General features: G+C 32.7%; 1 protein-coding gene across 2 annotated transcripts in view; it reads right to left on the bottom strand.

Moving 5' to 3' along the window:
• LOC117168186 (troponin C, isoallergen Bla g 6.0301) overlaps positions 1-13,260 on the bottom strand; it is an 18,831-nt gene extending 5,571 nt beyond the window's left edge. Inside the window, exons 1-4 of one of the 2 annotated variants that reach the window (XM_033353644.1) lie at positions 13,093-13,260; positions 11,221-11,251; positions 4,603-4,746; positions 3,480-3,599 (exon numbers count right to left, since the gene is read on the bottom strand). In XM_033353644.1, the coding sequence (XP_033209535.1) occupies positions 3,480-3,599; positions 4,603-4,746; positions 11,221-11,251; positions 13,093-13,095 (298 nt within the window). In that variant the 5' untranslated portion in view covers positions 13,096-13,260. Of the gene's footprint in view, positions 1-3,479; positions 3,600-4,602; positions 4,747-11,220; positions 11,252-13,071 lie in introns of both variants that reach the window. The other variant, XM_033353643.1, reaches the window with a different exon arrangement.
• Positions 13,261-14,346: the final 1,086 nt, after the last annotated feature.

Raw genomic sequence — 14,346 nt, 5'->3', positions numbered from 1 at the left:
AGCTGGGCCCGGGCTGGCTTCTCCCCTAGGGGGCTGCCCGGCCGTTCGGGCCGCCGTCCGTCGGCACTAGTTTGGGAATCGCTGCTATAAAGCAGGGCTCTTCTGCGATGGGAAATTCGGCCGCAAAGACTCATTTACCACATGTTTCGTTTCTACCACCACAACCTTCTACTCCAGCAATTCCCAAATTTTTTCGTTCTTTCTGGGGAGCGGTAGGGCCGCCACCCTCGATTTTTTTTCATAATACTTAAACCCAAGGGGGGACACTTGACAGACTATGATGCGGGCATGTGCAGGCTTGTCGCGCTCGACCTTCCCATTGTAAGAAAATTAGAGCCGATTAGGAAAAATGGAAAATTTTGTAAAATATTCATTAGCGAATTTTAATAGGCAGCGTTGGATTTTAGTGAAAATATTAACCGGTTTTTTATGAACTTTTTTCCATATTTCTAAAATTATATCACGAAATTGATTCAACTCATTTAAATTTCATTGTGTCATACCTTCATAACTTCAGTTATTGTAACAGGTCTCAGTCTCAGAACAATGAAAGGCATTTATGCTAGGTCAACAAAAGTAGTCCTATGCTCACAGCGGGGACCCTGCCCTGGAGCTTACCGAGCTACCCGGCCCGGGGTGGCATTCCCCTACCGCCGGGTAGCCGTCCTACCCAGGGTAGCAAGTCTACTCAGCTGTAAGAGTGACGCGGAATAATTCCGTGCCGAGTGAGGCGGCGTATTAGTGGAAACGAAACATCTTGCAAATGAGTATTTGGGACTCGATTTCTCCTCGCTGAAGACCCCTGCTATAAAGAATCTAGAACGGTTTCCTCCGTTCGGCAAAATTTTAATATAATAAATTTAATGATGTAAAGAAACATAAATACATATCTTTAATGTATTGCTTCTCTTTATACCCCTGAAGATTCGACACACTAAAGAGAGAGAGAGAGAGCTAGGCCGTAAGGCATCCTGGTAGATTAGTTTCACTAGGATTCCTGTACAGGATTCCGTACGAAACCCTCTAAAGAATCCTGTACAGCAGTGTTCGGCAAACTTTTTGCCCACTTTTTAGGTAAGGTCAGGTTTGACCCAAGAAATTTTGTTCGCCTCCCGCGCTTTGTTCGTCAGCGCTATGTTTTCCCGAGATGTGTTGGTTTTCCCCGGCAGACGTTCATTGTTAGACGGGATACTCAATGTGAATAAAAAGTTACAAATAAATTTTGTTTTAAATTCTTATGATAGCGATTTTAATAAGTCTGGAATTCAAAACCGGTGACTTTTTTGCGATTAAATACATCTAAACTTGTACTTGGAAAGTTAAAAATCAATGATTTGATGAAATATTAAGAAAACTCAATTTTAAACTAAAAGAGCTATAATGCATTTATTTTTAGAATTTTAAGAAGTTTTTTAAGATTCCTTTTGATACCAAGAATCCACAGGTTTTTAATTTCGAGGTTTCAGAAAGCTAATTTGGAAAATGAGAATTTTTTGTTTTGAATTTTAATCCCCGTTACTCGAACTGCTTAATAATGGAAGCGTCCATGGCGAGTTGGACCTTCTTGGTGGTAACAGGTACTGCCACGAGATTTTGACTGCACCCGCCGTGACATCTAGGGCTGCAGCGCGGCAGTAGTTTGCCGACCACTGCTGTACAGTGTACAGGATCCCTATTCGAATCCATCTGCCAGGGGTGCGTTCCAGGGGACCACCCGGGTGCACTCCGAGCCCTTCCACGATGTTAGGTGAGTGTTGGGCTTCACTCGGGTGAAACGTTCAGTGGTCACTCGGGTGAAGAGTGGGGGTCACTCGACGGGTGACTATTTCACCCACTGAAACTAGGTAGGTGGAAGTGAGTGAACAGTGGAATTGGCGGGTAGAAGTGGCGAGAATCGCAAGTTTAGTAGTAGACTAAAATTTAGTATCTTCATCATCTAAAGTTTAGTATCTTCATCATTTTTCACTATTATTGAACACATCACTGTTTGTAATAACAATGACCTTATTACTGAAGTAGCAATTAAAATCTTCTTATCCTGTTATTGCATTTTTTTAAACTTTTGTGTAACGTAACCTCAACTATCTTTCACCAAACATACACCCGACGCTCACTTGAAACCGTTCATTCTACCATTCTCCTTCCACTTCACCCTAGTAAACTCCGCCCACTTCATTACTTCACCCACCAATTCACCCGGGTGGTCGCTTGGAACGCACCTCAGGATGATGTAGAGCTTAGCTCTAGCTAGTAAGTTGGGACTTCAACTAAAATACTATTGCATATAATCGGGCAAAGTATTTTTTCCACGAAAGGTATGTCCTAGGACAATAGCGCCGCCCACGAGAAGATCTATCATTTCGATGCGTTATGTATATGAGACAGAAAAATGCTCGTTTTTGGTTTAGTCAATTTACAGGACTTTGTTAGTAATTAAAACAATGGTATCAGATCTGCCGTAAAAGAAAGTAGAATGAAACTATATAAATATATACTGTGCACTATTGCCTATTTCTAGACGCACCTATTTCAAGGTTTACGTATATTTCAAGTCCCCTATGCTGGGATATTTAAATGACTCACTTCCGTCACCACCCACCACGGTTCCTCTACGATCTCGCCCGCGTCAATGGCTAACCAATTAAAAAGAGGCCCAAAGAGCGAGAAGCCCTCGTTGGTTTGAATTAAGTGCCTTAGCATGACGTCATGGAAATGAATACGAGTTTTTTTATAAAATATTCTAAACGTAAAAATAAGTCATAAATGTAAGAATAGTAATATTTGTCATGTGTAGAATGTAACTTCTTAGTCATGTTCCATTCTTTTGTCGACTGACCTTTCAGTTTCACGAAATAAAATAAAATATCCAAAATTTGAGGTTAGTGTATTAGATATATTTGCTCACAATCTGGTACTAAAACTTCAAATTTTTGATTTTTTCATGAAATTTAATGAAGTTGACAGATGTTGTACCAATAAAAGGATGAAACAGAATTGCGCAAATTTATTCTATACTTGAAAAATATTACTATTCGGACATTTATAACTTACTTGTATGTTTCGAATTTTTCTCCATAAAGGCGTATGCATTCCTATGTCAAGATGTACCAATTATGCTAATCTTCCTGACTTTTCCACTTGTCCTATCACGATCGTGACGTCATGCTACAACACTAAAAATTTCGCGAAATGTTTGAGTAGTTTTTTTATTCTATTGATTTATAGTTGGCCATAGGAAATGTTACATTTGTCACGTCGTACGCTAACATAACACTTGTAAAACACTGACATGCATGATACGCAAATGTGTACTCATTGCTTACCGCGCGCACATTGATACACGCCCGGGACAGCCAATGAACGTGGCTTGACCTCCAGTCTAGAGGCACGCAAATGTTTACGTTTCGCGGCTTTACAATAAACAAGAGTTCACTTTATTTTCCATTTTATGAAAGTAAATGAGATTTTTCGGAAATTACCCTCTTTGTCGTATAATCTGAAAGCTTCGCGAAGTTCTTTTTCCAGGGCTTCGGCATCTTCTTCTACGATGAATTTGGCAGCGAGGGTTACGAATTCTTCAAATTCAAGACGTCCGGATTCTAAAAGATTAATCAACGAATATGGTTAAAAAAATCAAAATATGTTAAAGAATTATATACTCCTTTAAACATCAGATTAATAATCAATTCAAAATACTTCAATGCTAATGAAGAAACATAACAACTGCAGTTTTACGTAGATTTGCCTCGCGTTGCAGTGTAAGTTGATGTTAATTTTCTATATCAGGACAGCATAATGGTACAAGCCAAGGGCGGATTGAGAAACTGAATTGTGCGGGGGCGATTCGAAAAGTTATGAAAGGGTTACTTTGTAATAGCTGCGTGCATGGGTTATATTTTCTGATACTGTATGCAATTCAAGAACCTTTGGTGGGGTTCAACAACCCTATCGCCCCACCGTGGATCCGCGCTTGGTACAAACAAACTTTGTGAAGATCTCTTCATGGAGTCTCTGGCGGACCTAAGGAACCGAATGGAGCCTCTACAAAGTACCCGTAAAGACCCCATTGGGTCCCCATTCGGTTTCTTCTTTAAAAACTCGAAAAAACAGCAAAATCAACTTTTAAATTGTTGAAATTCGGATTCTACGTTAAAATTCCCTATAGAAGGTCACGGAATAATCGCAATAGTTTTTTTTGCAACGGTAAAAAAATATAAGACGTATAACGCCTGTTGACTGCTACACTTCAAACGCATCGCCTGTAAGTAACAGTCAACAGGCGTTACATGTCTTATATTTTTTAAAACTTTTTACCATTGCAAAAAAACTATTGCGATTATTCCGTGACCCTCTATAGGGAATTTTGACGTAGAATCCGAATTTCAACAATTTAAAAGTTTATTGTGCTATTTTTTCGAGTTTTTTAAAAAAAGGAACCGAATGGTGAACCAATGGGGTCTCTTTACGGGTACATTGTAGAGGCCCCATTCGTTTCTTTCGGTCCGTCAGGGGTACCCGACATTTTTATTTTAAAAATTTCAAACTGGTACATTTTGCTAAAAACGATAGAAGTTTATTTGTAAATTTAAAAAAATTGCTTACTGTCTGCGTCGACTTCTTCAATAAGCTCGTCAAGAATCTTTTTGTTGAAAGGTTGTCCCATCAGTCGAAGAATGTCCGCAACCATGTCTGTAGGAATGCTGCCACTCTTTTCTCTGTCGAAGCTGTCGAAAGCTTTGCGCAAGACTAAAAAATTCCAAAAATGTATTTAATTATTAACTTTCTCTATGATTCTTATTAATTATAAAATTTTTTAATAATATATACTTTTAATAAAAAATAACAGAATGACCATTACAATCTAAAATACCGCTGAGAAGTACAGTGGCTCTATTCATTGGGGCACTATTTCCCAACTGTCCCAACTTTAAAATTGATGTTCTTCGATTGTCTTCAATTTCTGGGAATATGTTAGTTTACCCCGCAGTACTCATGTAGAAATTTCTAGCCTAGGTTTACCACCCTTCCCCAAGTGTTAGTGGGTTGAATTACCCACCCAAACGCCTACACAGGTAGTTTAAGAATCCTGTAACTAGCTTTCCAATTACGTGATTTGAATTGTCATGCGGGGTTCAGAAAGTGATTCTTACATCCTTTCATGCTATTTTATTATTTATAACAAAAAATCATTTTTAACAATTATTAAAATAAATTGATTGTTTATTAAAACTTTTTTTGCAGTTTAGGGTTCTTCGATTTTTTTAGCTAGGCAAAAAGGAAAGCTTTATTTTTTTAATATGAAAAATACCAAGTAAGAAAATGGACAAATTAAGATTTATTGAGGTACAGGGCCGCGTGTTAAGTGAATCCTCGCGCTCGCACTCGGAAGTCAGCTTCAACATACCGCAGAACAGTTTTCAAGTATACCATTTATTGTTCTTATTCAAGATTATTCAAGATTATCTCAAATTATCAAAACAGATATTAAAAAGTGTTAACTTGTAAGTGTTAAATTTTTAAGCTTGTTCTCAACAAATACAAAGTAGAAAGTAGTTACTTTAAAATCAACGGTAGTTTTCTTAAAATCAGTGATTCTTTACTTCAATAACTACATAAACCTTATTATAATTAGTAATCCGACAGAAATTATTAAATGTTTATACAGACTTATATATTATACAATAAATTGATTAACCTGTAGTTACCTAACATCTAGGTTTAGTAAAATTTGAGCTCAGAATGTGACCATTACTTGGCTGACTTGTCACTTCTTTCTCACAAGAAAGAAAACCTTTGTAGATTATATGCAAGCTGAATAAATTTCATTAAGTTATTTCTTAATTTAGTCTAAATCCCAAGCTAAGATGATTTAATGATAGGTATTTTTTCGTTGTGCTGGTTCGCCAATAAGTCTTTCAATGCGTCTCGAAGATGCGAACAATTTAAAAAAGTTTTCCACATATAAAAATTTCAACGAATTTCTTACATTATCATAATTTATGATTGAATGTCTTAGATTCATGTGAATCTGGACCTATCTAATTTTCGTCAATTCTCGACGTTTTGAGACCTGAGTCAGAAAAAATAGTTTTTATGAAAATGTCTATCTGTCGGTATGTCTGTGGGTCTCTCTGTTGTCTGACGACGTGATAATTCTCGAAGGAATTTTCTGATTATCATTTCCTTTTGCACCCTGTTTTATGGTCCAAAAAGGCGAATCAAGTTCGTTAAAAAGCTATTTCGAATGAATTTTAATAACGTTAGAGAAATTTGAAAATTTTGGTGACCATTTTGATCAAAGATTTAAAAATTCAATGTGCGGCTATTCATATTACTTGAAAATTTAAATAATTTGTCCATACGACTTTCTCCAATCAAAAGAAAATTATCAGAGTTATAGAATTTTCAAAATTAAAAAAAAAACGAAAATGAAAAATTTTAGCCATACAACGCACGATATAAAAAAAAAAACAAGAAAAGAAAAACGTGGCTTTTTTTAAAGCCCTACAAGATTATTAAGATATGAAAATTTTTATTAAAAATTTTTTATATCAAGATATAAAAAATTGTGACTTGAGAAAAATTGTGCATCTAAAAATGATCTATAAAATTATTATGAACCACTTTTTGATAGAATGCGTTGTTATTGTTTTATTCGTAAAAAACCATATTAAAAATTGAAAAATTAAATTTTTTGACAAACGACACCAGCCACAACAAAAAAATAATTAAGGAAAGTTGTTAACCCTAAAAAGAGCTAAAAATTTGTTATTAATTATTTATTGTAGGATGCGTACTTTTCGTTCCAATCGGGAAAAATAAAATTAAAAAAAAAATTAAATTTTTTGAAAAACGACGTAAGTTAAGAAAAAAAAATAAAAGATAAAAGTTGAAAAGTCAATACTCTATACATTTGGTATTATTCATTTTTTGATAGAACGTTTAGTTTTTGTTTTAATCCTAAAAAATAAAAAAATTTAATTTTTGGACGAACGGCAAAAACTCTGAAAAAATGAATAAACAAAAGTTGTTAAAAAAAGAGCTACAAATTTGCCATGAATAACTTTTTCACAGAACGCTTCGTTTATGTTTGAATTGGGAAAAGTAACATTAACAATAAAAAAGTTAAATTTTGGAAAAACGGCACAACGTACGAAAAAAATTATTGAAAAAAGTTGTTCACTCAAAAAAGATCTATTAATTTGTTGTGAATAATTTTTTGATAGGATTTGTATTTTTTGCCTAAATCGTAAAAAATAACATATAAAATAAAGAAATTAAGTTTTTGGACAAACGACTCAAAGTGCAATAAAATCTTAATTATTATAATTGTTTTTTTAAGTATAGCTACTTTTTTAATTTATAAAAACAAAACAACGAAAACACATCTGCTTTAATATCAATGCATATTAGGACTCCTGACGATATAAATTTATTTAAATGATAGTGTAAAATAAGGAACAAATAGTAAAGTAAATATGAGAAATAAAATTTTTGCTTTATTTTGCAAAATCTGAATAAGCAATCCCAGGCCCAAGTACAGAAATAAATGTAATGTACTTTTGATATAATAGTTTTGAACATAATGTAAAAAAGTTCGTATTTTTAACAAAGGCGAGTGCGAAGGACGAGATACCTAATGAGAATCTGTTTGATAAAACCGAAGAGGCTTTAACAAAAGAGAATTCACAATCATAAAATTACAGTTATCGATGTGTAAGTACAAAGACGGAGCGCGTAGCATTACAACAGACGCGCGCCCCAGGAGCGCACAAACTTGGGAGCCGCACAGCGGGGAGATTTAAAAAATTCATAAACCGGTGTTGGTAGATCATAAAAGGTCATAAAATATTTTCCAATAGGACAATCGTAAATTTTTTTTAAGGAAAATGTAAGCACATGGAAAAACCGTTCTAATTTACCAATCTAGCTCAGAATCTTTTCAGAACTAGACATTAATTTGAGCATTAATTAGCAAGCAGAAGAAACATACACGATATTTTAAATTGCATTTTTGAGGCTTCCGGTTCGAATTATATCTAAGCATGTCCAAAAAGTAGATTTAAATATCTACGGCATTACAAACCTCCACATTGGGATAAAATGTCGGATTTTGCTCGGATTTCAAAAATGAGAAATGATTGTATTTCAAACGGTTGAGTTTGAAAATGTTAATTTATGACAACTTTAAGTTTTAATTATTAGATTTTAAACGTTTTTAAGTCAAAATTGGCTAACTTGTAGCTCAAATGCGTTTTATTTGAGACAGTCCACACTTGCAAATTTGTATTATTTAACCTTTTAATTTAAAAAAGCATGAATTTTAAACTCAAGCCTGTTAAAACTTAATAATTTACGATTAGGCATTGCAATCTGGATGATTTTACATTTAAAGACGTCAGTTCTTGAATATTTCAAACTCAAAGTCTCAACCGTTTAAAATCTGTAGTGCTTACAATGATATAATTTGAATTAATTTGAAGATAAGTAATTGTGAAGACTTTCAAATGAAACTAATCAAAAATTTAATAATTTTTTGTATATCAAGTGACAGTTAAATTTTTACTTCTAGAAATTGAAAATATTTCCGATCATTCATCAACTTTTGGGTCTTTAATCTTTTTTCTAGTCGAAAAAAAAATAGTCTTTAAGTTAAATGTTTATTGTATGTTTTATTTTATTTTAGTAAGACATTGATTAAATTAATTTAAAATAAATACAGCCATCATCTCAGATATGAATTTGAATCCAGAAATTTCTTCTTTTTCACTGAACTTATGTGTTCTGTTTTCATTAATTGACACGAGATAATTAAAACAGAGATATATAAGGCAATACTAAATTTGGTTTTCTGAGTGGTGACAACACTGAGCGTACGCTGACGCCAATGCATTCGAATTTAGATCCGATGTTAATGCCCTTCCTTCCATTCCCCCGCGATTCTGGCGCGAAGCTTATTTGGCTCGCACGACTCGATCCATGTTAATTCGGCGAAGATCTTGAACGAGTTGCTGGTCTAGAAATCCTTAGATTGTAATTTACGACGTTCTAACATTCATTAACATTCAATATAAGTGGACAATAAATTTCTTGTCAGGAGAAAATTTTGCAATTTGACGAATCTCAGATGCATTTTATTACGAAGACAATTTTAATGAATTACCCAAACTATTTCATAAGACAGTTCATCTTCCTCTAGACTTTTTCCCCCGAAAATAATTTAATATTAATTTTAAGGCTCTAAATGTATATGTCTCAAAAATAAAAATTTATCGCATTTATTTTTAATAGTGTCTATAGAAAAAATATTTTGTCATTCGATATTTTTTCCGGAAGGAAAAACGCGTTCTGCTTAGTTCTATATGGAACCACAGCAGCTGTTGCTGGTCGATTCAAACTCAAATAAACTTTCAGGGTGGCTTGGTATAAACTTGAAACTGTGTGATGTTGAAAAAAATCTGGATCATGGTGTTTTACGCCATAGCAAGCGGATGTGGAACAGACAGAGAAAATAAAAAGTTCGGTTTTAAAAGAAGCAAATCCGAATTCTAATTGTTGAAAAACTTGTATTTTACCTAATTCGAATTTGTACGAGTTTCTAAATAATTTTTTAATTTTATCATTATTTATTCTGCATCGCTTCTAATATAGAATTTTAAAGTTTTCTTTCTTATAAATTTGAAAACCAATAACTTTCTTTAATGTTTGAAACTTAACAGTTAATGAATTTTGCATTTAAATTTATTAAAATTTGAGATTGTTTAATTTTCAATTTCAATTTTACTAAACTGAAAATATAATAAAAATGTTGAACATCTACAATGTAAAATTTATAATTAGTGAAATTATGGAAAAATAGCTTTGGTTAAAACTGTTTATTTAAGAAAAGAGATTCATTTTAATTTTTGTGATTTCGATTGAACTGTACGTAAAAGTTGAACTTCCAATTTAATTATAATGATAAATAGCCGATTCTGTCCCGTGAAACATTCTGTACTAAAATTGATTTAGAGAAGAAATTTTTGAGAATACTAAATTTTTAGGGTTTAAGACATGTTCATTCTGGTGCGCCAGTTAGCTAAAGAGAGTGAATATATGTCGTGTGTATGGAATGGTTTTCAGTTTAAAGAAGGACTAAAGATAGTACTAGCCCGGGCCACCTTCCGGAACGTGTAAATGAGGTTTGCCCATGACGTTTGCTTTAAGAGAGTCAAGAGAGACAGACAAGCGTCTAGTCAAATAGAGAAAATTTTTAAATTTAGTATTGTTCGGAAATCATAGGGTGACTCCCTTTTATATGATTAATTGATACGTCAATCGAATTATTGGAAATATTTTCCAAAGAATGATTAATTGTACATCTTTAAACCTCTAAAGTCTGTATAAAACCATGCTTTCTAATAATATGAGAAAGTTCAGAGTGGGTGGTCTGTTTATTTTTGATCGCTTCACGATAATTCTGTCTGCACTAAGAGACAGGATTTTAATAAAAAAATAAAAAATTAAGTGATAGTGAAAGACATACAATATTTCTTAAATAGCTCAAAACATGTTTTTGAATAAAACTTTAAAAAATATTTCGTAATCTACAATTTAAAAAATTATTATACGTTGATTCATATAAATATCTAATTCTTTTAAATTCGATATTTTTAGTGAGGCGATCCGACCCTACTTTATTCATGATAGAGGAAAATGTATTGTAGCGTAGTGTGTATTAATAGAAATTTTCAAAAACATCTCAAAATAACATTTGTTTCCATCATTGTGACTCACGACCAAGCACATGGAGAATGAGATCGGCCAGAGCTTTCTCCAGAAGATGAAACGCTTCGTTAAAACATTGGTTTTGTTAAAATGTAAACACATTATTTCAAAATTTGCGGGGGCATATCAATGACTCAGATGACAAGCAACTAGTGAAAAAACCCACATTTTAACACATGTATTTTTGTAGAGAAACTACAAACTTTAATGAAAACGATTTTACATTTATCATTAATGTATTTAACGAATACAAAACTAAAGATCCTTTTTTGAAGTTAATGATAGCCGTAAAAAGATTTTGAATTTCTTGGAAATACTTTTGTAAATAGGAGGTAGTCTGTTCTTTAAAAATATCGATTGGAAACTGAAGTAATTTCGGGGATTCGACTCTCCCATTTGTGTTAACATATGAGTTAATCTCGAGTAGAATTCTATTTTTCCTTTACTACGTACCAGCAATCTGCTCGGGCGGGAGCTCGTCAGCCTGTAAACAAACACGAATAAAGACAGTTATTTCACGTTTTTGTAAATGAACAAAAGATGCCAAAAATAATGTTGAAAACAATGCTTTTCTATTAAAATTTCCACCATTGCCAACAAATTTATATTATAGAGCTGCAATTGTCACTCGGAAATATATTTAGATTGAAACTGGATAAAACTTTGGTAGGTTATTTGAAGGTTTTTTATTTTACAGATACCTTAAAGACCTTTTCAATTGTAATATATAAAAATTCAAATAAAAATTATTAATATATATCCTTATCTGGTAATTTAAAAAATGGCATCTGGCGAACTATTTGAAATATTATTGATAAAAAGCAACACATCTCCCATGCTAAAGTAATTCATGCGTGTAACTGACAAGTTGTATTATTTAAAATATATTATTCTTGTTATTCCGCTTTCATTTCAGTCACTATAGAATGTAACAGAACTTTAAAAAAATGCTTTTTTGAGCTTCGACTATGAATATAATAGTTTACTTTTATACAATACTTTTATTTAGATCGTGCGAAGAAAGCCCTCAAAATCAACAAAAACAAAATGCAATTTAAATAAAAGTAGTCACCAGGCATTCAGAAGGATGAGAGAGGAAAAAGAAGCGAAAATATAGAAGAAGAACATACAAATTTATAACGCTACAAAAATATTACATATTTATACAACTAAAGATGACATTTTTCGCAAACAGTGATTATTTCGTTAAATTTAATATAAAAATTGTCATCATACGCCATACTCTTGAAATATTTGATTATACTAATTCAAATAGTTAGTGCAAAGTCGTTTACGTATTGCTTTAGTAAAAATTTATGATCATTAATAGTCCTCTACTATGTAATTTATAGTCAATTCTTACTAATTCATTTAATTAATATTTTGATACCAAACAAATTAGTAGAAATTCAATTTTAATAGTATGAGGTTCTTTACTAATCGCTTTAATAAGCATTTCTATTAATTACGATTAAAAGGGTGCAAATATTTCAAACAAATTTTAAACCATACTTATCGCAGTTCAATATATAAATTGTGTTAAATGTCACTTAATTGATTTATTTAATAATGAAAAAATATGAAAAGTTGATGAAACTAGGTTTAAACAAAATATTAAAGGTTTGATCGGTTTTAATATTTCAAAAAGAAGGGCAGTTCGAGTGCTTTTGTTTTAATATAAAAAACTGTGCTGTTGTTTGGTACTATTCATAATCTGTTATTGGAATACCAAGAAATCGTTGTCTTATCCATTTCCTGATTTGCATCTATCATATTTTTCAAGTTTCAAATATATCGGCCACTCTGATGTAATTTAAAACCTTAAAATTATTGATATGTATGCACTTTTTAAGAAAATATTTTTTGTAATACTACAAGAAATGTTAGGATATGAAATAGGAAAATTTTTGAAGAAGTTAAATTAAATCATTGATTAAGTTAAGCGAGTATACAGAGAAAAATTGTTTGAATCAAAGGTAGTATATTGATTGAAAAAAATTGTTTTAAACGTAAGCTTCATTCACAAGATAATCTAATTTATTTATTTTATTTATTTATAGTAAACGTGAAATAATATCCTTATAACCATAATAGGATAAAACAAACTTTAATAAATTAAATAACTAAGAAAGAGATTAAAAAAATGATATTATTTAAGAATGAAAATTGGAAACTCAGCAGAATGCAGGATATTAAACAATTGATTAGAAGACGTTTATGATTGTGATTAATAGAATGAGAATGAGATAAATAAAAATAAATAAAAAACGTAATAGGAATTCGTTTACCAGGGCGACGACTTACAATATCATCAATAGAACATACCATCGTGGCGGTTTACTTTTTAAAGGAAGGGTACACTGAGCAAGGAAAAAACAAACTGTCGAATTCTTCACGTCCTGAAAGCGATAAATTTTTATTTGAAATATCCAATGGTAGTGCGAGGTACGAGCTTAATCCGTAACTGCAGCGACTTGCCGGTACGAACGGTGGTAATATTTGAAACGAGTGATATAGCGGTTGCGTACTCGCCCCCGTGGCCCCGTACATCCCCCAAACCGGAACCAGTTTAAATCGTGGATCCAAAAGTTTCCCGTTGGCTGCATGTTCCAGCCAATCAACCGCAAGCTCCTTTAAAACGACAACACTCGTAAGCTCCTTGCGCTTGCGCTATTCTTGGATCTTCATCTTGTAAACGATTTGGTACCACCACGGGAAAATTTTTCAAGGGGGAATTATACTGGAAGCTGAGAGATCTGAATGACGACGAAAAGATCACTTAATCCTAATTGTTTCTCTTTAATTATGTTTAATTTATATCCATCCTTCCATTGCATATTATTACCCATTCTGGCCCTGCTACAACGTGCCCGAACAATACTGACGTTTACTATTTTTTTCAAGGGAAATCAGTTTTTCGATTGATCAAATCTAGTTTTCCGTAATCAAAAAAGTTTAATGTACTCTGAATTTAAAATAATTAACTTCTTTAAATTATATTTTCAATTGCTCCTTTATAATATAATGATATACTGTGAGGAATATATTAAATTTTGTGAATGGAATTCAGTTGTTCTGGAATGCCTATTCAAGTTTGTAGAATGTCTGAAACTAAAATGATTTATAAAATCTATTGGGCAAAAATCCGCTTGATGCCACTGGCAATGTGAGTAAATGGGCAACTGAGTGACTGGCTCGATATTAGGCAAGGTGTTGACAAGGATGTGTTATGTCCTTTTGGCTGTTTATTATATTGATAGATAAATATCTAAGAATCCCCCTCCTCGATGAAGAAGCTTTTGATCTCGGGACAGTGACAGTCAAAAGAAGACTTGTAGAAAATGTTGAGCAGACTGAATACTAGCATAAAGAACACGGGTCTCAAAATTAACACGAATGAAATAAAAATCATAGCATTTGAAGGAAAGGGTGGAAAAACTGTATGCAACATTTCATTAGACGGTGAGAGGATAGAACAAGTTGATTAGTACTTGTATTTTGGTAGTTTATTTATCAATGACGGAATGATCACAGAAAAAACTGAAGTTAAATTTTGTCGTATGTGAAATTTTCCGCCGT

This window comes from Belonocnema kinseyi, chromosome 2 (assembly GCF_010883055.1).
Source record: "Belonocnema kinseyi isolate 2016_QV_RU_SX_M_011 chromosome 2, B_treatae_v1, whole genome shotgun sequence".
NCBI classification, from domain to species: domain Eukaryota; kingdom Metazoa; phylum Arthropoda; class Insecta; order Hymenoptera; family Cynipidae; genus Belonocnema; species Belonocnema kinseyi.
The sequence above is the reverse complement of the archived record's forward strand: the minus strand, read 5'-3'. Positions and strand labels throughout refer to the sequence as shown.